We start from the raw sequence: 23,267 nt of genomic DNA, 5'->3' as shown, positions 1-23,267 counted from the left end.
ATAAAAGGGCCTCCTGGATTTGGGGACGTCGGGAGGAACATGTAAAAGTAAAAGACCTCCTTACCTCTGATGCAGTGTTAATTCAATATAATGAGACACTCCCCTTGACTGTTACTTGTGATGCCTCACCATTTGGGGTGGGGGCCATCCTGAGCTACGTCCTACCAAACGGTTCAGAGGCACCAATTGCATTTTTTTCAAGAACTCTGTCAAAAACAGAAAGAAACTATAGCCACTTAGATAAGGAAGCCCTTGCGATTAAAAGGTCTCTGCGATTAAAAGGTTTCATGAATATGTATATGGGAGACCATTTTCTATTATCACGGATCATAAGCCATTACTTGGCATTCTGGCGGGCGACAAACCTACCCCACACATTCTCTCCCCCAGAATGACGCGATGGTTGGAATTCCTAGCTGCCCAAGACTATTAACTAAAATATCACCCAGGGAAATCTATTCCTCACGCTGATGCCTTGAGCCGCTCGCCACTACCCGAGCCACAGGAAGACCCAGCTCCCACGCTCCCAGTACTACAAATCGAGACAATTCCCTCACCTCCACTAACGGCCCAGGACATCGCCTTTGAAACCAAAAGAGACTCTTGTTTGGCACGAGTTCTTGGCTGGGTGGAGAGGGGATGGCCAGAATACGAACCCAAGGAAAACTTTAAGCCATTTAAAAACAGACAGACATAACTTTTCTCACAAAGAGGGTGTGTTTTATGGGGAGACCGAGTCGTCATACCAATTAACTACAAAAAAACGTCCTGCAAATGCTACACGATGGACACCCGGGCATCGTGCGTATGAAAGCGCTGGCAAGAAGTTGCGCCTGGTGGCCAGGTATGGACAAACAAATTGAATCCTGGGTCACCTCTTGTAACAGATGCCAGGAAAACCACTCAACCCCACCAAAAACTCCACCAGCAGAATGGGAAACACCCAGGGATCCTTGGTCACACATTCATATTGACTTTGCGGGACCCACTAGAGGCCACACTTTCCTAATAACTGTAGATGCATATTCTAACTGGCTTGAGGTCAATAAGATGAAAACAACAACTACAGAGGCAGTCATCAAGAAATTGAACAGACTCTTTGCCACACACGGCCTACCTGATGTCCTGGTTTCTGACAATGGGCCCCAATAGCTAAATGGGGCATCCGACATGCACTCACATTGCCAGCTCATCCAGCGGCGAATGGTATGGCTGAACGAATGGTTCAGTTCAGAAAGAAAACCCTACAGAAAATGGAACAAGGTAATATCCACGATAAAGTCACTAGAATGCTGCTTCTTCAACACATCACACCTAATAGCATGACTAACAAGAGCCCAGCTGAACTCCCGATGGCCAGGAAACTCAGATCGCCTCTAGACCGCTTGCACCCTGTCTACACCCCGGAAAAGCCCCTGGGTTCCAGCAGCAAGCATCGCGCCTTTAAGGTAGGAGACCTTGTATTTGCAAAAAAATTTTCTGGGGATCCCCTCTGGATTCCTGCCCAAATAACTCAAGTCACGGGTCCCCGCTTCTACCGTCTACTGACCACTGATGGCAGAGCGTGGAAATGCCATATTGACCAGCTACGTTCCAGACTGACCACAACTTCCATCCCTGACCCCAACCTCGATACCAGGGGGGGAGGGGAAGCTGTGAGCCAGAAATAGAACCAACACCTGTTTATTCAGAGCTAACATCGAGATCAACACACCATAGCTTGCAATACTCACCAGCTGTAGTTGAACCTGGGCAGATGAACACTTCACCAAGAAGCAGCAGCCAAGCAGGTTCAGCGAGCCCGGGGAGCCATAGCAGTAGCAACGAAGCTGAGGACTCAATCACCCCGGGGGCATCAGAGGAGAGCCCCAACCAAGGCACCAGTTCACCGTTCCTGAGAGATCCAGCAAACAGTCCATCTGAACCCGAATTTGAACATGGACAATTGGAACTGCATAAGTCGGGTAGACAGGTGTGAAGACCTGCCTACCTGCGAGACTATATAACTCCACCCCTTAAACAGAACCGAGAGGGGAGGGGTGTTCCGGACTAGCATGCTCGAAAGCCTGCAACTCTGATTGGCCCGTGAATAGCAGATCATGATTGGTCACCTCAGACTGATCCGATTGGCTAGTAAATAGGCTGCCGCGATTGGCCCTGCCAAGAGCGGCAAACTCAAATCGCTTTCATTGGCTGCCTAGCCATAGCCAGCCCTATATAAGGGGCTGCTGCGGCTGGGATTCTTTGCTCAGATCTGAAGTCATTAATAAAGAGCTGTTGTTGTTATCTGAGTCTTGCCTCTGTTCTTGAACCATCCTCCCAGATCTAACAAATATCGTGTTTCTCCAACAATACGACCTCCCCCAATAGGAAGACCCAGCATGTTTTCTGGGCATAAAATCAAATTAAGCCCCTCCCCCCAAATTTAGGCCTATTTTAAAACATGCAAAATGGGGGGGAGGGTGGGGGGACTTGCCGTTAGGAGCGCCCCACGGGCAGCAATTCCTCACCACCAGCTGCTCCTAATGGGCGATCATGGCAGAGCGCGGAGAGCTCCCTACTCCTGCCAAGCACCTTTGTGGCAGACCCAAGAGCTTCAGTGCCCACCACTGTTGACTTCCCTTCTGCCAATGCCGCCACCACCGCATTTGGAGCTGCCACTTCCACGTTTGGAGCACCATTGCTGTTTGGAGCACCTCTGCCATTTGGAGCTGCCGCTTCTGCATTTGGAGGTGCTGCTCTGTTTGGAGCTGCCGCTTCCATGTTTGGAGTGCTGCCACTGTATGGGGCACTGCTGCTGTTTGGAGCTGCCGCTTTCGCATTTGGAGCTGCCACCATGTTTGGAGCTGCTGCTTCCGCATTTGGAACCCCACCGCTGTTTGGAGCACTGCCGCTGTTTGGAGTTGCCATGTCCGCATTTGGAGCTGCCGCTTCTGCATTTGGAGCACTGCTGCTGTTTGGAGCACCACCGCCATTTGGAGTGCCACCTCCACTCCAAACACGGCGGCAGCTCCAAACGCAGAAGTGGCAGCACCAAACATGACGGCGGCACTCCAAATGGCAGCAGCATTCCAAACACAGAAGCGACAGCTCCAAACGTGGCAACAGAATGGGCAGAAGGGAAAGCAACAGCGGCGGGTGCCAAAGGTCTTGGGTCTGCAACAAAGGTGTTTGGTGAGAGTAGGGAGCTCTCTGCGCTTCACCATGATCACCCGTTAGGAGCAGCTGGTGGCAAGGCTGCCCATGGGGTGCTCTAGATGAGGATGCAAGGGTGGGAATTAAGTCATCCCCCAAAAAGACGGCCTAGCCATTTTTTCGGGGCTCAAAAAAATTTAAGACCCGGCCTTATTTTATGAGAAACACGGTATCATATAAATATTTTAGATGAATAAATCCATGGTATATTTATTGGTGGAGGACCACTAGGATAATTACTTCTGGATAATTACTTTTAGCATGTCTGGAGAAGGATCAAATGCATTATTTGTTGTAACAAAAATTAACTGTGGGGTCCTTGGTGCTCTCTGAGCTCAATGCTTTTCTTGCAAATATTTTATTACCCAAATGTTAAATGGGCGCGGATAAGGAAGGAGCAGGACTCAGGAGTACGAATGAGTATGAAGAAACTCTTTATTTTAAAGCCGGAATTAAAAAGAAACAAATGCGGTAGGTGCCGGCTTTTATACTAGATGGCTGCGCACATGGATGCTGCAGCTAACCGCTCCTTCTTTCAGTGCTTTAACACAATTCTTCCACATAGACTAGTGTCTAAACTTCTGGACCTTGAGCTTTCTAATTCAATCTGCCTTTGGATTATGGATTTCCTGTCTGGCTACTCAGAGGGTCAGATTAGGTAATCATACCTCTTCAGCCCTTATTCTTAACACTGGTACACCACAGGGTTGCGTGTTGAGTCCCTTACTCTATACTCTTTATGTGCATGACTGCATTCCCACTCACGTTAGTAATACTATTGCTAAATTTGCAGATGATACAACAGTGGTGGGACTTATCTCCAGGGGCGGATGAGTCTGCCTACTGAGATGAGGTGGACTGGTTGCTTTTTTGGTGTGGAGACAACAACTTGGTCCTCAACACCAATAAGACCAAGGAGCTTATAGTGGATTATAGAAGGAATAGACCAGACATCCAGCCCTTGCTTATCAATGGAGACCAAGTGGAGCAAGTGGCCAGTTTTAAGTTTCTGGATGTTACCCTAAAAGAGGACCTGACCTGGGGTGCCCACATTGCAGCCCTGGTCAAAAGGGCCCAGCAGAGATTATACTACCCTGGGGCTTCTCAGAAAACAACAACTGAATGAGAAACTGCTGGTGACCTTCTACTGCTGCACCATAGAGAGCATTTTAACATACTGCACCTCCAATTGCACAGTGGCAGATAGGAAAGCACTCCAGAGGATTGACGTCATTGCCCAGAAGATCATTGGTTGCCCTCTCCCCTCTTTGGAAGAGCTTTGTAGCTCCTGTTGCCTTAAGAAAGTTCAAAACATTCTCAAAGATCCACCTCATCCTGGGAACCCTTTTTTTTGAACTATTACCATCTGGCAGACAGTGCAGAGTAATAAAAACAAGGACAAATAGGCTGAAAAACCGCTTCTATCCCAGGGCAGTAGCTCTTTTGAATTCTGCTGTATAATGCAGTGTTGGTGTGGTGTTGGGGGTTTCTGGTTCAATGTGTGAAGGGTGAAGGATGTGTTTGTGTTTATTTTCATGGTCATGGTCATGATGTGCACTGAAGATGGTGTTTGATTTCATTGTACGAGGTGCAATGACAATAAAGTAAAGTAAAATTATAGCTGGTGCTGTCCAACACTTCAGCCACTGACAGGATTCAAATCTTCCCGCCAGCGGCTGAACCAATGAGTGGGGTCTGACATCAGACTCCACTTTGCATATCACGTAAACACATATAAATACAGCGTCGTGCCTATTTAACACCAAGTGCTGTACATATCATCATCCCTGGGCACTGATGATACCTAATTTGGTAATGAAATGTTGGAGAGCATCAAGGTCCCCACAGTTCAACTGTGAGCAGCTACTTTTTTGAGACTGTCTTGAGGTACAATCAAAAGTTGGATGTAAAAGGAAAAGGTAAGGAAAAGTTGTAAACTCCTGGAATAAGTCATTAAGAATACTACAGGGAATTCTTCATCACCAGGAAAAAACACAGAGAGACCACGGTGTACCAGATGGTTCTTCTGCCTTTCTGTAGAAAAGAGCTCACCAGCCTCAGGGCTGTGGCCCACTTATCAAGTCATGGCGTATTCGGAACTGCTCGTGCGGCCTGGTACCCCTCTCTATATCCAAGCCAGACTACCAAGCTGCAAAGTTTGGGGACCGCTGCCATACAGCAGAGATCTCCAACCTTGGCAACTTTAAGACTTGTGGACTTCAGGTCCCAGAATTCAAAGCTGGCTGAGGAATTCAGGGAGTTTAAGTCCGCAAGTCTTAAAGTTGCCAAGGTTGGAGACCCCTGCCATAGATGGTTCCTTAAGTTGATTTGCCCATATAATTTCAGTGCACTGTGCTTTGTCTTTATCTAGCTTTATCAGATAACAGATAATCAGAGTTGGAAGGGACTTTGTAGGTCATTTAGTCCAACCCCCTGCCCAAGCAGGAGACCCTACACCATTTCTGATGGATGGGAGTCCAATCTCTTCTTGAAAGTCTCAAATGATGGTGTTCCCACAACTTCTGATGGCAAGCTGTTCCATTGGTTGATTGTACTCACTGTCAGAAAGTTTCTCCTTATTTCCAGGTTAAATCTCTCCTTGTTCAGTTTCCATCCATTATTCCTTGTCTGGTCTTCAGGTGCTTTAGAAAATAGCTTGACCCCCTCCTCTCTGTGGCAGTCCTTGAAATATTGGAAGACTATTATCATGTCTCCCCTGGTCATTCTTTTTATCAGACTAGACATACTCAGTTGCTGGAACATAGTTCTTCATATGTTTTAGCCTCCAATTTCCTAATCATCTTTGATGCTCTTCTCTATATACTTTCTAGTCTCACTGTCCTTTTTACAGTGTGGTGACCAAAACTGGATGCAGTACTCTAGGTGTGGTCTTACTAAGGCTTTATAGAGTGGTATTAGTACCTCACTTGATCTAGATTGTATCCCTCTGTTAATATAATTTAGGATTGCATTAGCTTTTTTGGCGGCTGCTGCACACTGCTGGTTCATATTTAGCTGGTTGTCCACTAAGACTCCAAGGTCCCTCTCACAGTTACTGCTATTGAGCCTGGTTTCTCCTTTGGACAGACACATTTTGTCTCTGCACCTCTGACCAGATTGATAGAAACTGTGTAGCAAGGCATTCATCTGGACCAGCTTTCCTCCACCTTAGGGGGCTTCTGGGCACTCCAGCAGCCTCAGCACTAGCAACATGGCTGGGGAATTCTGGACGTCGCCGCCTTCATCTCCAGAAGGATCGCTTAAAAGAAGGGATGATTGCTTTTAAAACGTGTCATACTTTTCTAAGCCCCTCATCACGAACCAGCCTACCTGAAAGCCAGGTTGTTTGAGGAAAAAAAACCCCAGTCCAAGCAAAGGTTTTTTTAAAAAATATCTTTAAGGTTCTGAGGCTAAAGGTGTTTGATGATCTTCTGAACAGTTACTTAGGAATCCATTGAGCACACATTAAACATCTGCTGATGTTCCGAGCAGTTGCTAAAGATGCAGCATTTGAAAAGGTCACTGTTGTCATTTACCCCTCCTTAGAATTCCTATTTATTGCTATCAAAATGTGAGGCTAAGATATTTCTTAGCCTCACATTTATATATGTATATGTGTGTGTGTATGTATATGTATATGTATGTATGTATATGTATATGTGTGTGTGTATGTATATGTATATGTATGTATATATGTATATATGTATATATGTATATGTATATGTGCATACACACACACACACACACACACACACATACATACATACTCTCATTTTCTGAGATTTTCTGTTCCTTCAGGGATTTTGCTTATCTTGGAGCTTAATCCCAGATTTCATGGTTGTTTTCTCTGATGCTGGAAAGGAAAAGGGGGAAAAGAAAAAACCCCAAGCCACCAATTTCCTTTCTCCACTTGTGTGGTGAAGATCACATGATTTCCAAGTTTTATTGTAATCCTGGTAGGTTTATAATAGATAAACAATATTTAGCCTCCCATTTTCAATGTGCAGGAGATTTATAATTTATTTTGTTAGTGTGTGAACAGGAGTCTCCAGCTGCAGAGCAGCTGTTGTAGCAAAGCTGCACAGCAAGAGCTAGAAGTATTATTTGGGCTTTCATCAAAAGGGACGGAAATTATTTGAACAGTTAAGGAAAACAGTTTTTTTTGTTTTTTGTTTTGTAGCATTGATTTGATTTGTCATTGTCATTTGGTTTCAGGCAGGCTAATAACTCAAATGGTGCTTCTTGTTTCTGAAATGTGCTGAGCATTAGAAAATAAGACCTCTGTGACAGAAAGAAAGCCAGGTGATTAAGGCAACAGGCTAGAAACCAGGAGGCTGTGAATTCTACTCTTACCAAAGGCACAAAACCAGCTGGGTGACTTTTTGGGAAGCGTCTCTCTCAGCTCTAGGAAGAACTAGGCAAGAGCAGGCCATTCCTGAAATTTCCCCCCCAAAAAACTGCAGGGACACATGCAGGCAATGGCCAAAAGTCAACACTGATTCAACAGCAAAAAGAAGGGAAGTAAGAAAAAGGTAGAAGAAGCTGGAGCATTGCTTAGAAAAATGATAGCAATGTTCATCTTCTTCTTGTGCCATAACTGCCATTGGGTGTTGGCGATCATGTTGGCAATCCTATTTTTATCAACAGCCGCACGAAAAAGGTGCTGCTGGGTTTTGTCCAAACTGGTCCCTTAGAGTTTGAAGTCATGATGTTCTTCTTCTGCCTTGACCTCGTTTGTTTTCAGTCTTTCCCTGGAGGATTAAGTGAAGTAAGCCGTATTTTTCTAGGCGTCACACTGCATGTCCAAAATATTTTAATTTTCACTTTTTAACAGTTTTGATGATTTCCCTTGGCTTTCCCAGGCAGCTTATCACCTCCTCCTTTCTGACTTTGTCAACCCAGCTTATACGTAACAGCCGCCTGTAAATCCACATTTCAAATGCTTCTAGTTTCTTCAAGTGCCTTTCTGTCATGTTCATAGGTTTACCCAAAGATGCTTTTTCCAAAAGACAACTGGACTTTGTTTTGTTTTTCTTTGAAAACATTTTGCTTCTTCTCATCTAAGAAGCTTCTTCAGAACTTTAGAAGTAAAACGTTTTCAAAGAAAAAAGAAACCCCCAAAAGTCCAGTTGCCTTGTGGAAAAAGCACCTTTGGGACAGCCATGACTTGGATGATATTCACAGGTTCAGAATTGCTTTTCACAAGAAGAACAATCTCACTATTAGAAGGTATTCTTTGGAGGGGCAGTTGGGCACTTCATTCATGCAGCACATTAATTTGAAGGAAAACAAGGGGCTTGAAAGCGCAAGTGTGCATTCCTGTAAGCACCTGTTCGTAGTCCTTTATACCTGCTGCACCTTTTCCCGGTTGCTGCGTGATTGTGGGAAAAGATGTGTTTGACTTTAAAGGGTTGCCAACTGATGCCATAAAGGCGCCTGGTTTGTTTCCCACCACCCAGGGGTCCTGGTGTATTCTGTAGCCTGGTTTTCCTTTTGAATCTAAAATGCTACACAAATATGGGATGCAAATATTTTTACTACTGGATCTGTGGGCATGGCTAGGTGGGTGTGGCCCTGTGATGGGGGTAGGCATGGCTTTTTTTGCAGCAACACACCACCACTCCCCGGCGCTCCATGTTTTTTTGCCTTCTGGGATGTTTTTGCTCCCAGGAGGCTTACCCTGAAGCCCAGGAGGCAAAAAGTGGGGCGTGGGGCATGGGCAGCACCCCCCTGTGCTCCATTTTTTTGCCTCCTGGGCCTCAGGGAAGCCTCCTGGGCAAAGCACTAAGACAGTGAGGGGGATCCCGGAACAGCTGATTGTTGGAACAGCTGATCGTCGGGAGGAAAAAAGAAAGAAATACCAGTTCGGCTGAACCGGTAGAATACGACCACTATATACAATCCTCTTAAACACCTTGGTTTGTAACTTATTAGCTTCTAGGTAAGAGTGACTTCCATTGAGTACTAAGTAGAAAAGCAGAACTGTAAAAATAGAATGGGATTTCTCATATAAGGAGGAGTTTTATGAGGACAAGAATCTCATCTGGGATGGCACCTTGTTTCTAGACTCCTTTATCTTAAGAATCTCACCAGACATTTTGCTCTGTCTCTTTTTAAAGACCAAGAGCTACTGCTGAGGACTCTGGGGATGCTTTTACTGATTAATGAGATTCACTCTGGTCTTTTAATGTCCCTGTTATTTGTTATTCAATTACCTTAACTGAGAGCCATCCATGAGCCAAAAGTCAAACCTGAGCTGTCAAACACCCTGTTCTAAGGAAGCAGCTCTTTAAAAGAGGAAGTAAAAAGGGACAAACGCAACTACTTTTTCGTTCTCTAGGTAACGTGGATACAGCAGCAAGAAGTTAAAACAAGAGTGAAAAGACGAGTCCAACGGAACCACCGTTTTGTTTCATTCAACGACCCATCTTGGCCTGAAATGTGGTACATGGTAACTATACACTTTGTGTGTGTGTGTGTGTGTGTGTGTGTGTGCACATATGTGTAAAGAGCAGCTTATTGCCATAGGAAGCTTAAGGTGCCCTAATCTTGGAATGACATCACCAAGAAGTCATTTTATTCTTCAAACTCAATTTTATTTTTACTTTCTTTATTTTGTTTGGCTTTGTTTTATTGTGTTCTCCTTTGTTTGCTTCTTATATGTATACATTTCAATTGTCTTTATAGTGGATTTATTGGCTCTTATTGCATTTGAGCCTGCTTGAATGGGTTGTTTAGTGTGGCAGTTAGTTTTGTGGTCATCGACAAGAAAATAATATCATAATATTATTGGAAGGACTCGATAGGTGGACAAAAAAACAGCCGAAATATCTAGTCGACAGGGCCAGCAACCATCATAATGGTATGTGTGCTCAAGTACATGCAGATTTGCAATAAAATTAATAGTTGGGTAAGACAGGCTGAGATCCCTCTTTGGTATAATGAAATGCAAGTTTTATCTACAGTGATTTCAGTTTGCAGGTGAACCATCCTATCTTTGTGGGATGCTAGAAGAAGCAAGCCAGAAGAAGCAAGTTCTACAAATGAGGGTTTCATTCTCTATAGTTATTAAAAGTTTTCATACTATAAAAGGCAAATTAAAAAAGGAAAGAAAGAAGGAAATAAAGACAGACAAGGAGAAAAATAAGGTTAAAAATATATGAATGATTCCCCATCTTCTAGCCACTTTCATGAGGCCTGTCTCTAGTCTCTGGGTGGTATTAGTGACATATTTTGCGTCTTGAACGGCTGATCTTAGAAATTTGAATTCTGCAAATTCTAATGATCCAAAATTGGAGAAGGGGCCCAGCTGGGCAGCATAAAGAAACTGTGCTATGTGCTTGGTTTCAAATAATTTGACGTCTGCAGGTATATAGTGGTAACCTCATGTCTCAAGGACCATATACCAATGGTTCTCAACCTATGTGGTCCACGGACCCCTGGCGGGTCATGATATCATCATAAGTGGTCCACGAAAGCTTGATGCAGTCTGGTGCTTTAAATCTTGAGTTAAATCTTGGTGGTCCATGGCCACAGAAGATATTTACAGGGAGTCTGTGGTGAAGAAAAGGTTGAGAACCACTGCCATATCAATATATATATAAAAGCGAAATACCACTCACGCATCATCACAAAATCTCCAGAACCATAAAGCCTACAAACTTGCCATTTACCATGTATTGGCTTCTAGGTGCTCACTAAGAAAGGATTTTTTGAAAAGACCATCAGAGCATTAGTATTTTGCATATTATTATTAACATGCTCTGATGCTAAGGAATTCTACTCCCCCTCCCCACCTGAAAAAAATCTGTTCCAAATATAAAACGTAAGCAGAGGAGAGGAGTTTTAGTTTTAGTTTCACAGCACCAAGCAGCTTTAGTACAGAACAGTTGAGCTAAGCCGTGCCCAGGCTCCTTCTTGCTCACACAGCAAATACTGTTTCAGTTTCCAAACAGCCCTCAACTCTCTCACACACTGACAGGATGCTAGCCAGATAAATACCTATGCATGCTGGTAGGCAGAGGCAGAATTCCATGCCCCCCTATTTTCCTCCCAAAAAACTAAGCCCGACCACATAGTTTCGTAGCAAAGCACGGGTATCGAGCTAGTACAATATATGACCTACCACAAATCTTTTCCAACTAATTATCTATAAGTCCCAATAAAAAAGAGAGAGAGAGAGAGAGAGATTCATTCTCTCTGGTTTCTACCCACCCCTAAACAGCAAGAGAACTTGGAGAGGCAATACACACAGGCAGATTGATACAAGAGCAAACATTCATTCAGGGTTTTGGGGTTTTTTTTTAGTCCTACGCTATGCAGGACATTTGTTGGTGTGAAAACCACCTTGGAAATGGTCAGGGTGTTCCCGAAAGTCTTAAAATAACAGCAAAATAGGTTCTCAGCGATTTGCTTGGTGGATTAACTGAAGCTGAGCAACTGTACTTTGGAGCTTGCTGCAACTCCCGTACACTCTTCAAGGGAAGTTTCACATCTAATGCTTTTACAGTAGCTGATCTTGCCAGCTGATAAGAAAAGGACAATAACTCCAGCCAAGGTTGTTTCTGTGATTTGGGTTGCAGCTAAGGCATCAGGTTTAAATCCAGAAAAAGGACCTGGGTCTGAACCAGTGGTGGGTTTCAAAAAAATTTTACTACCAGTTCTGTGGGTGTGTCTTGGTGGGCATGGCTTGGTGGGTGTGGCAGGGGAAGGTTACTGCAAAATCCCCATTCCTTCCCCACCCCACTAACCTACTTTCCAGCTCCGTTCTCCTGTGCAGGGCACCTAAAGAAGACCCAGTCGATCAGTTGGGACTCAATGGGAGGCAGAGAATAGATGGGGGCGGGGCCAGATAGAGGTGGGATTTGCTGGTTCTCCCAATTACTCAAAATGTCCGCTACCAGTTCTCCAGAACTAGTCAGAACCTGCTGAATACCACCTCTGGTCTGAACTTTAAAAAGTTCAATCTTGGAAATAAAATGCCCTTTGCTCATTTAGCTACCAATGTCTGAAGCCAGCCGGTATCTGAACTAATACAGTAATTCTTTCATAGAGAATGGCTATTTCATATTTAAAGCATGTTCATGTAAAACACACCAAAGCAGGGCTTTCCAACCTTGGCAACTTTAAGACTTGTGGACTTCAACTCCCAGAATTTCTCAGCCAGCTTTTCTGGGAGTTGAAGTCCACAAGCTTTGGAGACCCTTGCACCAAAAGATCAATTTACAAAGCTTCCTGCACTTTCCAGCCAGTTTCTGTCCTAAAATGCCTGTAGGAATGAATGGACTTTGTTTGTGACTGCCGTGTTTGCATCATAACTACCACTTCTGCTTAACAGTTGCCATAAAAAGCTCATAAAATCAGATCAGTCACGTGAGGGCCTCAATTTACAACTGTCAAGACCGATGATGGGAATTCTGAGCTCCATTATAGTCATAAGTCAAGGATCACTGTATAGAAGCCAACCAGGTTGGCTGTTGAAGGTTATTTCCCCATTCCCAATTGGCTATAGAATAAATAAAATAGAATACTAGAGCTGGAAAGGGACCTTGGAGATCTTGTAGTCCAACCCTCTGCTTAGGCAGGAAACCCTACACCATTTCAGACAAATGGTTGCCCAATCTCTTCTTAAAAACCTCCAGGGCTGGAGCATTTACAGCTTCTGGAAGCAAGTTGTTCCATTGATTGATTAATTGTTCTAACTGTTAAGAAATTTCTCCTTAGTTCTAAGTTGCTTCTCTCCTTGATTAGTTTCCACCCATTGCTTCTTGTCCTATCCTCAGGTGCTTTGGAGATATAGTTTTTATCACAGGTTGAGTTCAAAGATAGATGTAGGACACACGAATCTCTCCAAGAAATGGGAAAGGTAGAAGACTTGAGAGTTGCAGCTGAACCCACACAGTTGCTTCTACTGCTTGGGGCAGTGGCTTCCTTTATCTCACCCAAGGCCGGTCCTACCCTTTTCAAACTCAGAGTAGCTACTGGAAGCCCATCATTCTGATTTGAGCATGACGGATACGGGAAGGAAAGCTCACTCACCGCTGTCTCTGTTCTCAGCATTGTGAAGACAACAACAGCGAATGCAGGTCCGAAATGAATGTTCTGGGAGCTTGGCAAAGAGGATACACTGGCAAAGGTGTCGTAGTGACTATCCTGGATGATGGCATAGAGAGGAATCACCCCGATCTTATACAGAACTATGTAAGTAAAGGTGGGAGCAGTTTGGCACATGTGTTCAGCTGTTGTCTACTTGAACAATACAAGAGAACAATACAAGCAGGGAAGTTTGCTATGCTCTAGAATAGAATAGAAAAACAGAGTTGGAAGAGCCTTTGAAAGTCTTCTAGTCCAACCCCCTGCTTAGGCAGGAAACCCTATAGCATTTCAGACAAATGATTATCCGATCTCTTCTTAAAAACTCCCAGTGTTGGAGCATTCACAGCCTCTGGAGGCAAGTTGTTCCACTGATTAATTGTTCTAACTGTCAGGAAATTTCTCCTTAGTTCTAGGTTGCTTCTCTCCTTGATTAGTTTCCACACAGGAGTTCTTGTCCAGCCTTCACATGCTTTGGGGAATAATTTGACTCCCTCTTCTTTGTGGCAGCCCCTGAAATATTGGAACACTGCTATCATGTCACCCCCATTCCTTCTTTTCATTAAACTAGACATACCCAGTTTCAGCAACTGTTCTTTATATGTTTTAGCCTCCAGCTGCCTAATCATCTTTGTTGCTCTTCTCTGCACTCTTTCTAGAGACTCAACATCTTTTTTACATCGTGGAGACCAAAACTGGATGCAGTATTCTAAGTGTGGCCTTACCAAGGCATGATAAAGTGGTATTAACACTTCACATGATCTTGATCCTATGACATCAGCTGGCTTTGCGTTATCTCAGCAGAAAAAATCAAGGCAGTTATTCTGGTAGCGAATGAAAATAAATATATGTGTCCTAGGATAGTGTCACAGCATTCAATCTTGAATCGTTCACTGGGATCAAAAGTATATTCTACCAAGCTGTTGGGCTCATACTGCAGCCCATCATCAGGGATTTTCTCTGCTGCCACAATATTCTGGTAATCCCCATAACAGAAGGAGGAATGGAATAGGGTCTCACTCAGGACCCTGCAAAGGGTCTATAGGTTACTTCGGTCACCTAGTCTCAGCTGTGTTCCCATAACAAGGGGATGTTAGAACAATTGCTTTAAGAATACCCAAGTTTGGAGTTTTGACCTCTTTTCTTTCTCTATCTTTTTTTCCCCGTGATAGTGTATTGTTGTTGTTAGTTGCGAAGTTGTGTCTGACCCATCGTGACCCCCTGGACAATGTTCCTCCAGGCCTTCCTGTCCTCTACCATCTTCTGGGGTCCATTTAAGCTCATGCCTACTGCTTCAGGGACTCCATCCAGCCACCTCATTCTCTGCCGTCCTCTTCTTCTTCTTCTGTTGCCCTCAATCTTTCCCAGCGTTAGGCTCTTCTCCAATGAGTCCTTCCTTCTCATTAGGTGGCCAAAGTATTTGAGTTTCATCTTCAGGATCTGGCCTTCTAAAAAGGAGTCACTGTTGATTTCCTCTAGGACTGACCAACTGGATCGCCTTGCAGTCCATGGGACTCCTTGTGTAGAGGGAGGCAATCTTTGAATGCAAAGCAATCAAAAGTGCTTTGGATCTGATATGGGCTCCCCCTGTCTTTACGTTCTTGTTTGAGTTAAGGAAATGGCAACAGGACAGCAATAGAGCACACAATCACTGGTTACCTCTATAATGCATCTGAAACAAGTATTTTCCTGAACTTGGACAGCTGCAAGTCTGGGAAAAGGTGCCATTATTTCAAGGAGCTGATGACTGGCTAAAAGAGAAGGTCCACACCAGCCCCAAAGGACTTGGTTTGATTTTGATTCCAGCACTACACACCTCTTGTGTTGTTCTTCTAGCTTGGATATTTGAGGGCGGTGAACTTCTCTGAGAGTCTCTTTCAGCTCAAGAAATCAGTTTTCTTTTTACAAACTGCTTTGAACCAGTAAATAAACAAGCCAGAGAATGGCTCCTCCTGTTGAATGCAGCGAAGCTTACTTTTAATTAACTCAGTGTAGGCCTTACTTTTAAATAATCCAGTGTAAGTCTGAACAGACCTCAATGCAGAGATGAGAATCCTGTAGAAAGCTTCTGAGATCTTTGGAGTTAGAGCAAGGTTATAAGTAGAGCGAGAAAGAGGCTTTACAGAATACAGAATAACTGACTTGGAAGGGACCTTGGAGATCTTCTAGTCCAACTCCCAGCTCAAGCAGGAGACCATTCCAGACAAATGGCTGTCCAGTCTCTTTTTAAAAACCTCCAGTGATGGAGCACCCACAACTTCTGAAGGCAAGCTGACCCACTGGTTAATTGTTTTCACTTTCATGAAATTTCTCCTTAGTTCTAGGTTAGATCTCATTTGATAAGCTTCCTTCCATTACTCCTTATGTCTTGTTTCTGATTTGTTTTTAGTTGTGCTTTATGTTATTTTTTTCTTCGTTTAGGATCCCCATGCAAGCTATGATGTCAATGGAAATGATGAAGACCCAACTCCGCGCTATGATCCAAGCAATGAAAATAAGTGTGTTCCATTCCCTACCACTCCCCATTAAGAATGGAATTGGGCTGCCTTTTATTTTGTGCCTCTGTTTTTGTAGTTAGCTAGTGAAGCATTTGCCTATTGGCCTGGAAAACAGCTGGCTACTATGCCCCTACCATGTTTCCTGCTGAAATAACCTGCATTCAAAAGCCTCATTCAAAGGGAGAGTTTTACGCGTAAAAGGAAAATTCCAAATTTGGCTAAAGGGTGAGTGGGTGGGAGAATGCAAAGCAGATAATCTTACATCTGTTTTGCATGGTGTAGCCATGTGGCTCTGTGTGGCTTGCCAAGCTGAAAGTCTTAGCTAATGTGAGATTTTTACAAGGACTGGGTGCGGGGAGGTGGGTGGAATGGAGAAGGGACAAGCAATCAGTTTCAGGTTGCTATTATATTATATATTTTAAGCAAGGATCATTAGCTTTTAGCAGCTGTGAATTGAGCAAGAGATTTCTTTCTTCTCACTGATAGCAGCTCTTGTCTGTTGAAGTGTTCCACTAAAGCGTTCATACTCCGTTACTAGAAAAAGATGATGACCCTATTCTTAGGTTTAGGTCCACAGTAATTAGGGAATTGGTTCAGACGCAACCTAGCATTAATTAATGCTAGTTTGTACTGTCTAAGGGCATAAAACTGAACAAAGAAGAAAGATAGCAATTTAGCCCTTAAGAGTCTTGCAGTCTTAAAGTAGACACAAGAAAGAAAGACAGCGTAAGGAACAGAACCAATGGAGCATACAGGGAGTCCTTATTTAATGACCATTTGCAAACTTCCTGAATTTTCAGACAGAAATGCCCACAAAGGCGTAGAGTTTTGGGCATCAGTGGGCATATTTAAAATGTGAATTGGGTTCTGGGGAAGGACTCACCCATACGTGTAAAATAACTGCTCTCTGGGCCATAACCAGCTACAGAATATACAATTAGCAAAATGTGTATGGAGATTCTCAGTTTTCCAGGTCACAGTTGTCCCAAAGGTGCTTTTTCAAAGGCAACTGGACTTTCTTGTTTTTCTTCGAAGAAGTTTCGCTTCTCATCCAAAAAGGTTCAGTTCTGACTCAACAATGAAAGATGGAAGGATTGATATTCCTTGTAGTCATCTGGTCATTACCACTGTTTCTGAGAGTCATTGAGGCCACTTGTAGCTCTCTCTCAACAGAAGGGGGGGGATACGATACCACCTATCTCCTGTTTGTAACATAGTCCTTTCAGCAGTTCCAAGAAGACTCTACAGCCATTTGCACTATTCAGGTGTCCTCTGACGGCACAGATGAACCTCCAAGTGGCTTCAAGGACTCTCAGAAAGAGTGTTAAAGATCAGATGACTGCAAGGAATATAAATCCTTCCATCCTCCGCCATTCAGTCAAAATGGAAGAAGCTTCTTGGATGAGAAGCGAAACGTCTTCAAGGAAAAACAAAGTCCAGTTACTTTTTGGAAAAGCACCTTTGGGACTCCCTGTTTAGCAGTTCAGTGTCTGCTACTTTCCTGCAAGAAGATGACGTAATGGTATGTGGAAAAGACCTTGCAAGAATTGGCAGAGTGGTGTGCCTACTAGTGAGTGGTCAGATAAGAGGGGCATGGCCCTCAGCTGCCTAATGGGTAGAACAAGAAGCTCAGACGGTACCCTGCTTAGTTTTTTGGGCTATAAAAAAAAGCAAGAGAACTCTATTTTTATACCTGTTAGATTCTTTACAGCAAAGTAGAACTAGCCTCTCTGATCATATTTCCTGGCCTGTAAGGCTGACAGATGCTTCCTCCTAATTTTCTTTTCGTCTTTTTCTGGAGAATGGGGCATAAACTCTACCCGTTACATTTATCAAGAAAGTTTACAGGGGTCATTCAAATGTGATTTGCTTTGCAACTTGCTACCTCACTATTTTTTTTTTAAAGTTAAATATATTAAAAAGTTTAGTGGAGCAGGAAACCTGGCAGGTACCAAGGGCATTTACCTGCTTCTGAATGCCTGTGTTCAATCCCTCTCCCTCTCCCTTTCTCCCTCTCTCCCTCCCTCCCTCCCTCCTTAGCATTTCTATTTCTTAAAAGCAATTCTGCAGGCGGATCAGCCATTGGAACAATAGTTTTCAGTCAGGGCATCCATCCAAACTATAGTTGAGCCTCATTAACTATAGTTTGGTGTGCAATCAGAAATAAGATGCTACAGTTGCTTAATAAAGTGTAGAGAGACAATTCCCTAGGCTGGATTGGGATGGGGTGGTGTTATTTTGTGTTGAATTCTGCAGCTGTTTGGCTGCCCTGCAAATATAGTTCTCCAGAGTTGCGAGTCTCAGCTTGGTATGAATGCTCTCTTTCTAAGATCAGCCTTTCTCTCTTCTAATGATAGTAATCCTCTGAGCACTTCATTAATTGAGAGGATTAATTATCAAAAAGTTTGACGCACTTTTGAAACTTTTCTGAACACAGGCTGCCACTTTAATGAATACCAGAAGGCAGAAACGTAACTCAATAATTCCCTGGACATGCGTGTCCTTGATTTTCATAGAATGCCTTTGCCATCAGAAATTTACTTTACCTCTGTCTAGCTTTATTTATAATACATGCCATGGTAATGAAAAGTAGCTCTGAATCAGAGTCCAGAGTGGCTTCAATTACCTACCACCCAGAACCCAAACATTGTAGCTCGGCACACCGTGAGAGCCTCAACATAGATGAGCAGGCTGAGCTGGAGGGTGGAGTTAAATATGTCATCAGTTTGGAATCATTATGCAGCCACAAGAGACCCAAAGTGACTCAGAGATATCTGAACAAACAACATTCAGATTAATTTGCATCTCATACAAAGGTATTTAAAGACCTCTATTCTGACGGACAAGCACAACTCAAAACACACTGATGATGTCTCCTCGAATGGTGATGAAACGTTTGCAACCTAATTGCCAAGCTTGGAGTTCAAACCAACAACCTAACAAGAGACCCAATGCTCCCCCCACCCCCAGCCCCATGAACTCCACTGATCCTTATTTAGCACCAATTTGACTTGACTGTTGAGTAGACCAAATTCTTGTGTATATGTAGCTGCAAAAAAATCTCCTGAAGTGCTTGTAAATCAATTCCTGTTCCTGGTTTCTGACAGCCAGTGTGTCTCTTTGTGTTCTATGAACCAAACCAATTGAGTTAATTTGGCAAACCATGGCAAAGATATTTAGTTTCTCTGGAATCCTGATTTTCTGAAAAGTCAGTGTGATGACCCAGGGTGGGATTCAAAACAAACACAGTCAGAGAAAACAGGTGAAGCCCCTTTTATTCCTTCACTTTGCTTCCAAGCTCCAAATATTCTTGATGGAAGCCAAATAAACCTCCTACACAAACAGTTACAAGAAGAAGGGAAAAAGCAACACAAACCAGGCAAGATAAGGGCTGGAGGATGTCCACAGATAACACACTGGGAAGGACACCAAACTCAGAGAGGAATCATAAACTGGAGATATTTCCACGCTTTGTTTCCAGTGTTCACCCGTATGCAGCTCTGTCCTCTTATTCAGTTGTCACAGCTGCAGCCCATGAAAAGGCCCTCTCCTCCTGAGTAGACCACATCTTTCCCTTATCCTCTCCTACCTGTGTGCCCTAGGATGGAGAGGGGATGGGCCTGGGTCCTCCTCTGACTGCTCAGCTGGCCTCTGCCCTTCCCCAGCCTCCTCCACAACCTTTGGAGCCACACTTCCACTCCTGGTCGGCTCTTCCTCCTCTTCCTCAGAGTCAGTCTCCACCAGGGGCATGAGAATCAGGATCGTAGGATGAATTTTTCATGCATGTATAGAATCCCAAATTAAATGCATGATTTTTTGCATCTAAAAAGGTAAACATTAAAAGATCTAGGCTAGCTTTCATGCTATCTTCTATAGGCATGGAATTGAATTTTCCATTACATATTAAGAGTGATTTCAAGAGGTGAAGGATTACAGTCTTGAGCTAAATGTGTGTTAGATGCATTATTAAAATCAATAATAATGTCAAGTGAATGATGAGCCCATTAAGACAAATCCAGGCTTCTTTTTAAGAGTGGGGGGAACATTTACACAGCCTTAGCATCCTTGAATGAACACGGCCCCAGTGCCTCAGAGATGAAATAACAGGCTGTTCCTTTTCCTTCATTCTCCATCCCAAATAAAGCTTGCAGGGAAGAACAGGAGAAAAACTACTCTGATGGCAACTTTTAGTCAGTTCTCTGTGGCTAAATTCTCTCATTCTCTGTCATTTCTCTCTGTCCCAAAGGTACTTTTTTCAAGAGGCAACTGGACTTTCTGGTTTTTCTTTGAAGACGTTTTGCTTCTCATCCTTCAGCTGAAGAAGTTTCTTGGATGAGAATCAAAACGTCTTCCAAGAAAAACCAGAAAGTCCAGTTGCCTCTTGAAAAAGCGCCTTTGCTTTTGCACCATAGACATATTCTCTCCCTCCCTCTCTCTCTGTCTCCCTCCCTCCCTCCCTCTCTCTTTCTCCCTCCCTCCATCCCTCTCTCTCAACCTCTCTGTCTCCCTCCCTCTCTCTCCCTGTCTCCCTCCCTCCTTGTCTCCTCCCTCCTTGTCTCCCTCCCTCCCTCTCTCCCTTTCTCCCTCCCTCCCTCCCTCCCTCTCTCTCTTTCCCCACTTTCAATGCATACAAGGTTTCTACTGAATTCTAAAATCTTTTCTGTGAATTCTCTTCCTAGGCATGGCACCCGCTGTGCTGGCGAGGTGGCAGCATCGGCAAACAACTCCAACTGCATTGTGGGTATCGCATATAATGCGAGAATTGGAGGTGAGGAAGAGGGTTCTTACAATATTCATTTATTATTTATTAATTAAGTTTATTTCCAGCCCATCTCATTTCAAATTGAATCTGTTGAACTTGAGAGGTACTTTTTTCTTTTTTTGCCAGCAGCTGTTCTGTGTAGAAGACTGTTTCATGAAAGCAGCTGAAAACGTAACATTTCAAGGATTCCCATTACTGTATTTGTCTCACCGTCTGTCTCTTTGACCCTAAATCTTGTCAAAACCAAAGCTAGTTCAATTAATGCCATTTTGGCTAACCTCTGCTATTTATTTTTTCTGCTATTTATTTTTTACAGTTTTTGCTAAAAACCAGCTTGGAAACATAAATATAGGAATATCCAGTATTTTTTTCTCTGTCTATGCCTCTTCTGGCTTCCCCAATTTTATAACCCACTAGACAATTCCTTCTGCTTCCTCCTATTTTATTTAAGGGGATAAAACTCCAGTGATACCGGTGAATAGCCTACAAGAGGTGAATTGCCATTTTAGAGAGAAAGAAAGTGTCCCTTTCTTTCAATATACATCTCTTTTTAGCCTTCAGAAAGGAGCACTATTATTGCTGTTTTATATACTGCGTCAAATCCATGCTTAAACACACAGGTCAAATATCAAATATTTAGTTTGGCTGCCATTCACAAAATCTTACAAAATGCAGTTGATGTCAGATTCCTTCCAGAGAACAGGATGACTGCTTAGGAAGTATTTCTTTATTGTACAAAGGCTATATTGGGCAGCTGATGGGCTCTGAATGGGTGGAAGAAACGTTAAGGAATTATATGTCCAATCATACTTCAAAGGCTTCACCTCCTTTTTCTGCATGGACCCTATGAAGAGAAGTCTTCTCTGCTGTCTTTTCTCACTTGTCCTCATCCTATCTGTTGGAGATTGTAACATGCGCTCTCTGAGCTTGGTGGTTTTCTTGAAGATGTTTCATTAACCAAACCAAGTAACATTAACTCTAGTAGCAAAAGAACAATCAAGCTCAATGAGCGCCAAGCAGCCCTCATTCCAACCTTGAGCTACAAATAGTCTCCTTTATTGGTACAGTAACATGTTTACATTCTCCACATTCTTTTTCTCCATCTAGATAATTCCACAAGTTAGTCTGGGATTTTCCTCCCGCTAAAGCAGCCCGGATGCTTGGCACAAATCACACATGAATTGGCCCTGTGTTCTTGTTCTTGAAAGTGTCTGTTCTCTGTGGGACAGAGTAATAGGCTTTACCCTGTCCCTGGTGATAGCTGAGGCTCCTCTGCCCCATTGAATAGAAGATAGTTGTGTGCTGCCATTCAGAACTGGCTTGCTTTAGGAGGTTTTACAGCAACTGAAAATTATTTCAGAAGAGCCATGGTAGTGCAGTGGTTAGAATGAGTATTGCAGGATAATTCTGCTGACTGACAGCAGTTCAATTCTCACCCGCTCAATATTGACTCTGCCTCCCATCCTTCCGAGGTCAGTAAAATGTGGACCCAGATTGTTGGGGTAAACTGCTTAGAGAGGGCTGTAAAACACTGTGAAGCAGTATATAAGTCTGAGTGCTATTCATTCCTTCCTTCCTTCCTTCCTTCCTTCCTTCCTTCCTTCCTTCCTTCCTTCCTTCCTTCCTTCCTTCCTTCCTTCCTTCCTTGTAAAATAGGACAAAACTCACAACAACTGTCCTGCTTAGCAACGGAAATGTTGAGCTCATTTATGGTCATAATTCAACAACTACCTGTATTAATCTCCAAAGCACCTGAAGGCAGAGCAAGAAAGCAAGGAACGGAAATTAAACAAGGAGAGAACCAACCTAGAACTAAGGAAAAATTTCCTGACATTTGGAGCAATTAATCAGTGGCATGAATTGCCTCCAGAAATTGTGGGTGCTCCATCCCTGGAGGTTTTCAAGGAGAAATTGGACAACCCTTTGTCTGAAATGGTATAGAGTTTCCCGTTAGAGCAGGGGATTGGACTAGAAGATCTCAACGATCCCTTCCAACTCCGTTATTCTGTTAACAGTCAGGTTACTCACTTAACAACAGTGGCAGGAAAGGTCATAAAATGGGGCAAAACTCACTTAGCAATGGTCTTGCTTAGCAATGGAAATCTTCAGCTCAGTCATGGTCATAAGTCACAGACTGCCCATCCTAAACTCTGTGTTGTGGTTCATAAACACCAGTGGCTTTAAGCTTAGTCAGATCCAAAATAGGTGTGTCATTGTAGCATTTTTTCCTCCTCTTGGAAAGAAATGGGGGAAAGCATTTTTGTTTTCTTTGCTTCCATGGTTTGCCCAAAGGGACACCCCTTCTGAAATCTCCGGTCTGAGATCCTTCCTCTTCTTCTTTTTTATTGTTAAATTTTTTGTTTTATATTTATAGTAATTGCATCTTTCATTTCAACAGTGTGTCTACTGGGTACATATGTCTTGTGATAACAATTATAATTAATACTTTTCTTACCAACATAACAATAATCATACTTTCTTTACAATCATTATTTCTTCTATCTATTATTTTTTTAACAATCTTAACTTATTTCTCTATATATTCATCTACTCCATTTTAACTTGTTTTGTTTTCCAACCATTGATAAAATAAATCCCATACCATGTAATATTCCATTTTTTCTTTTTCTTTAATTGCCAGTGTTAATCTATTCATCTCTGCACATTCAAATATTTTCTCAATTTCTTTATCCTCTACCAGTATCTTATGTGATGACCCG

General features: G+C 43.2%; 1 protein-coding gene across 2 annotated transcripts in view; it reads left to right on the top strand.

Annotated features, from left to right (window-relative positions):
• The window catches only part of PCSK6 (proprotein convertase subtilisin/kexin type 6), a 132,506-nt gene that overhangs the window by 35,881 nt on the left and 73,358 nt on the right, over positions 1 to 23,267 (top strand). For both annotated transcript variants that reach the window (XM_087941334.1, XM_087941333.1), the window contains 4 exons: positions 9,536 to 9,646; positions 13,252 to 13,395; positions 15,709 to 15,785; positions 20,465 to 20,553. In XM_087941334.1, the coding sequence (XP_087797460.1) occupies positions 9,536 to 9,646; positions 13,252 to 13,395; positions 15,709 to 15,785; positions 20,465 to 20,553 (421 nt within the window). The remainder of the gene's footprint in view (positions 1 to 9,535; positions 9,647 to 13,251; positions 13,396 to 15,708; positions 15,786 to 20,464; positions 20,554 to 23,267) is intronic.

This window comes from Pseudonaja textilis, chromosome 13, assembly GCF_049901715.1.
Source record: "Pseudonaja textilis isolate UNSWEBS1 chromosome 13, rPseTex1.2, whole genome shotgun sequence".
In the NCBI taxonomy this organism is placed as follows: domain Eukaryota; kingdom Metazoa; phylum Chordata; class Lepidosauria; order Squamata; family Elapidae; genus Pseudonaja; species Pseudonaja textilis.
Note: the sequence above shows the minus strand (reverse complement) of the source record. Positions and strands in the feature narration are given on the sequence as shown.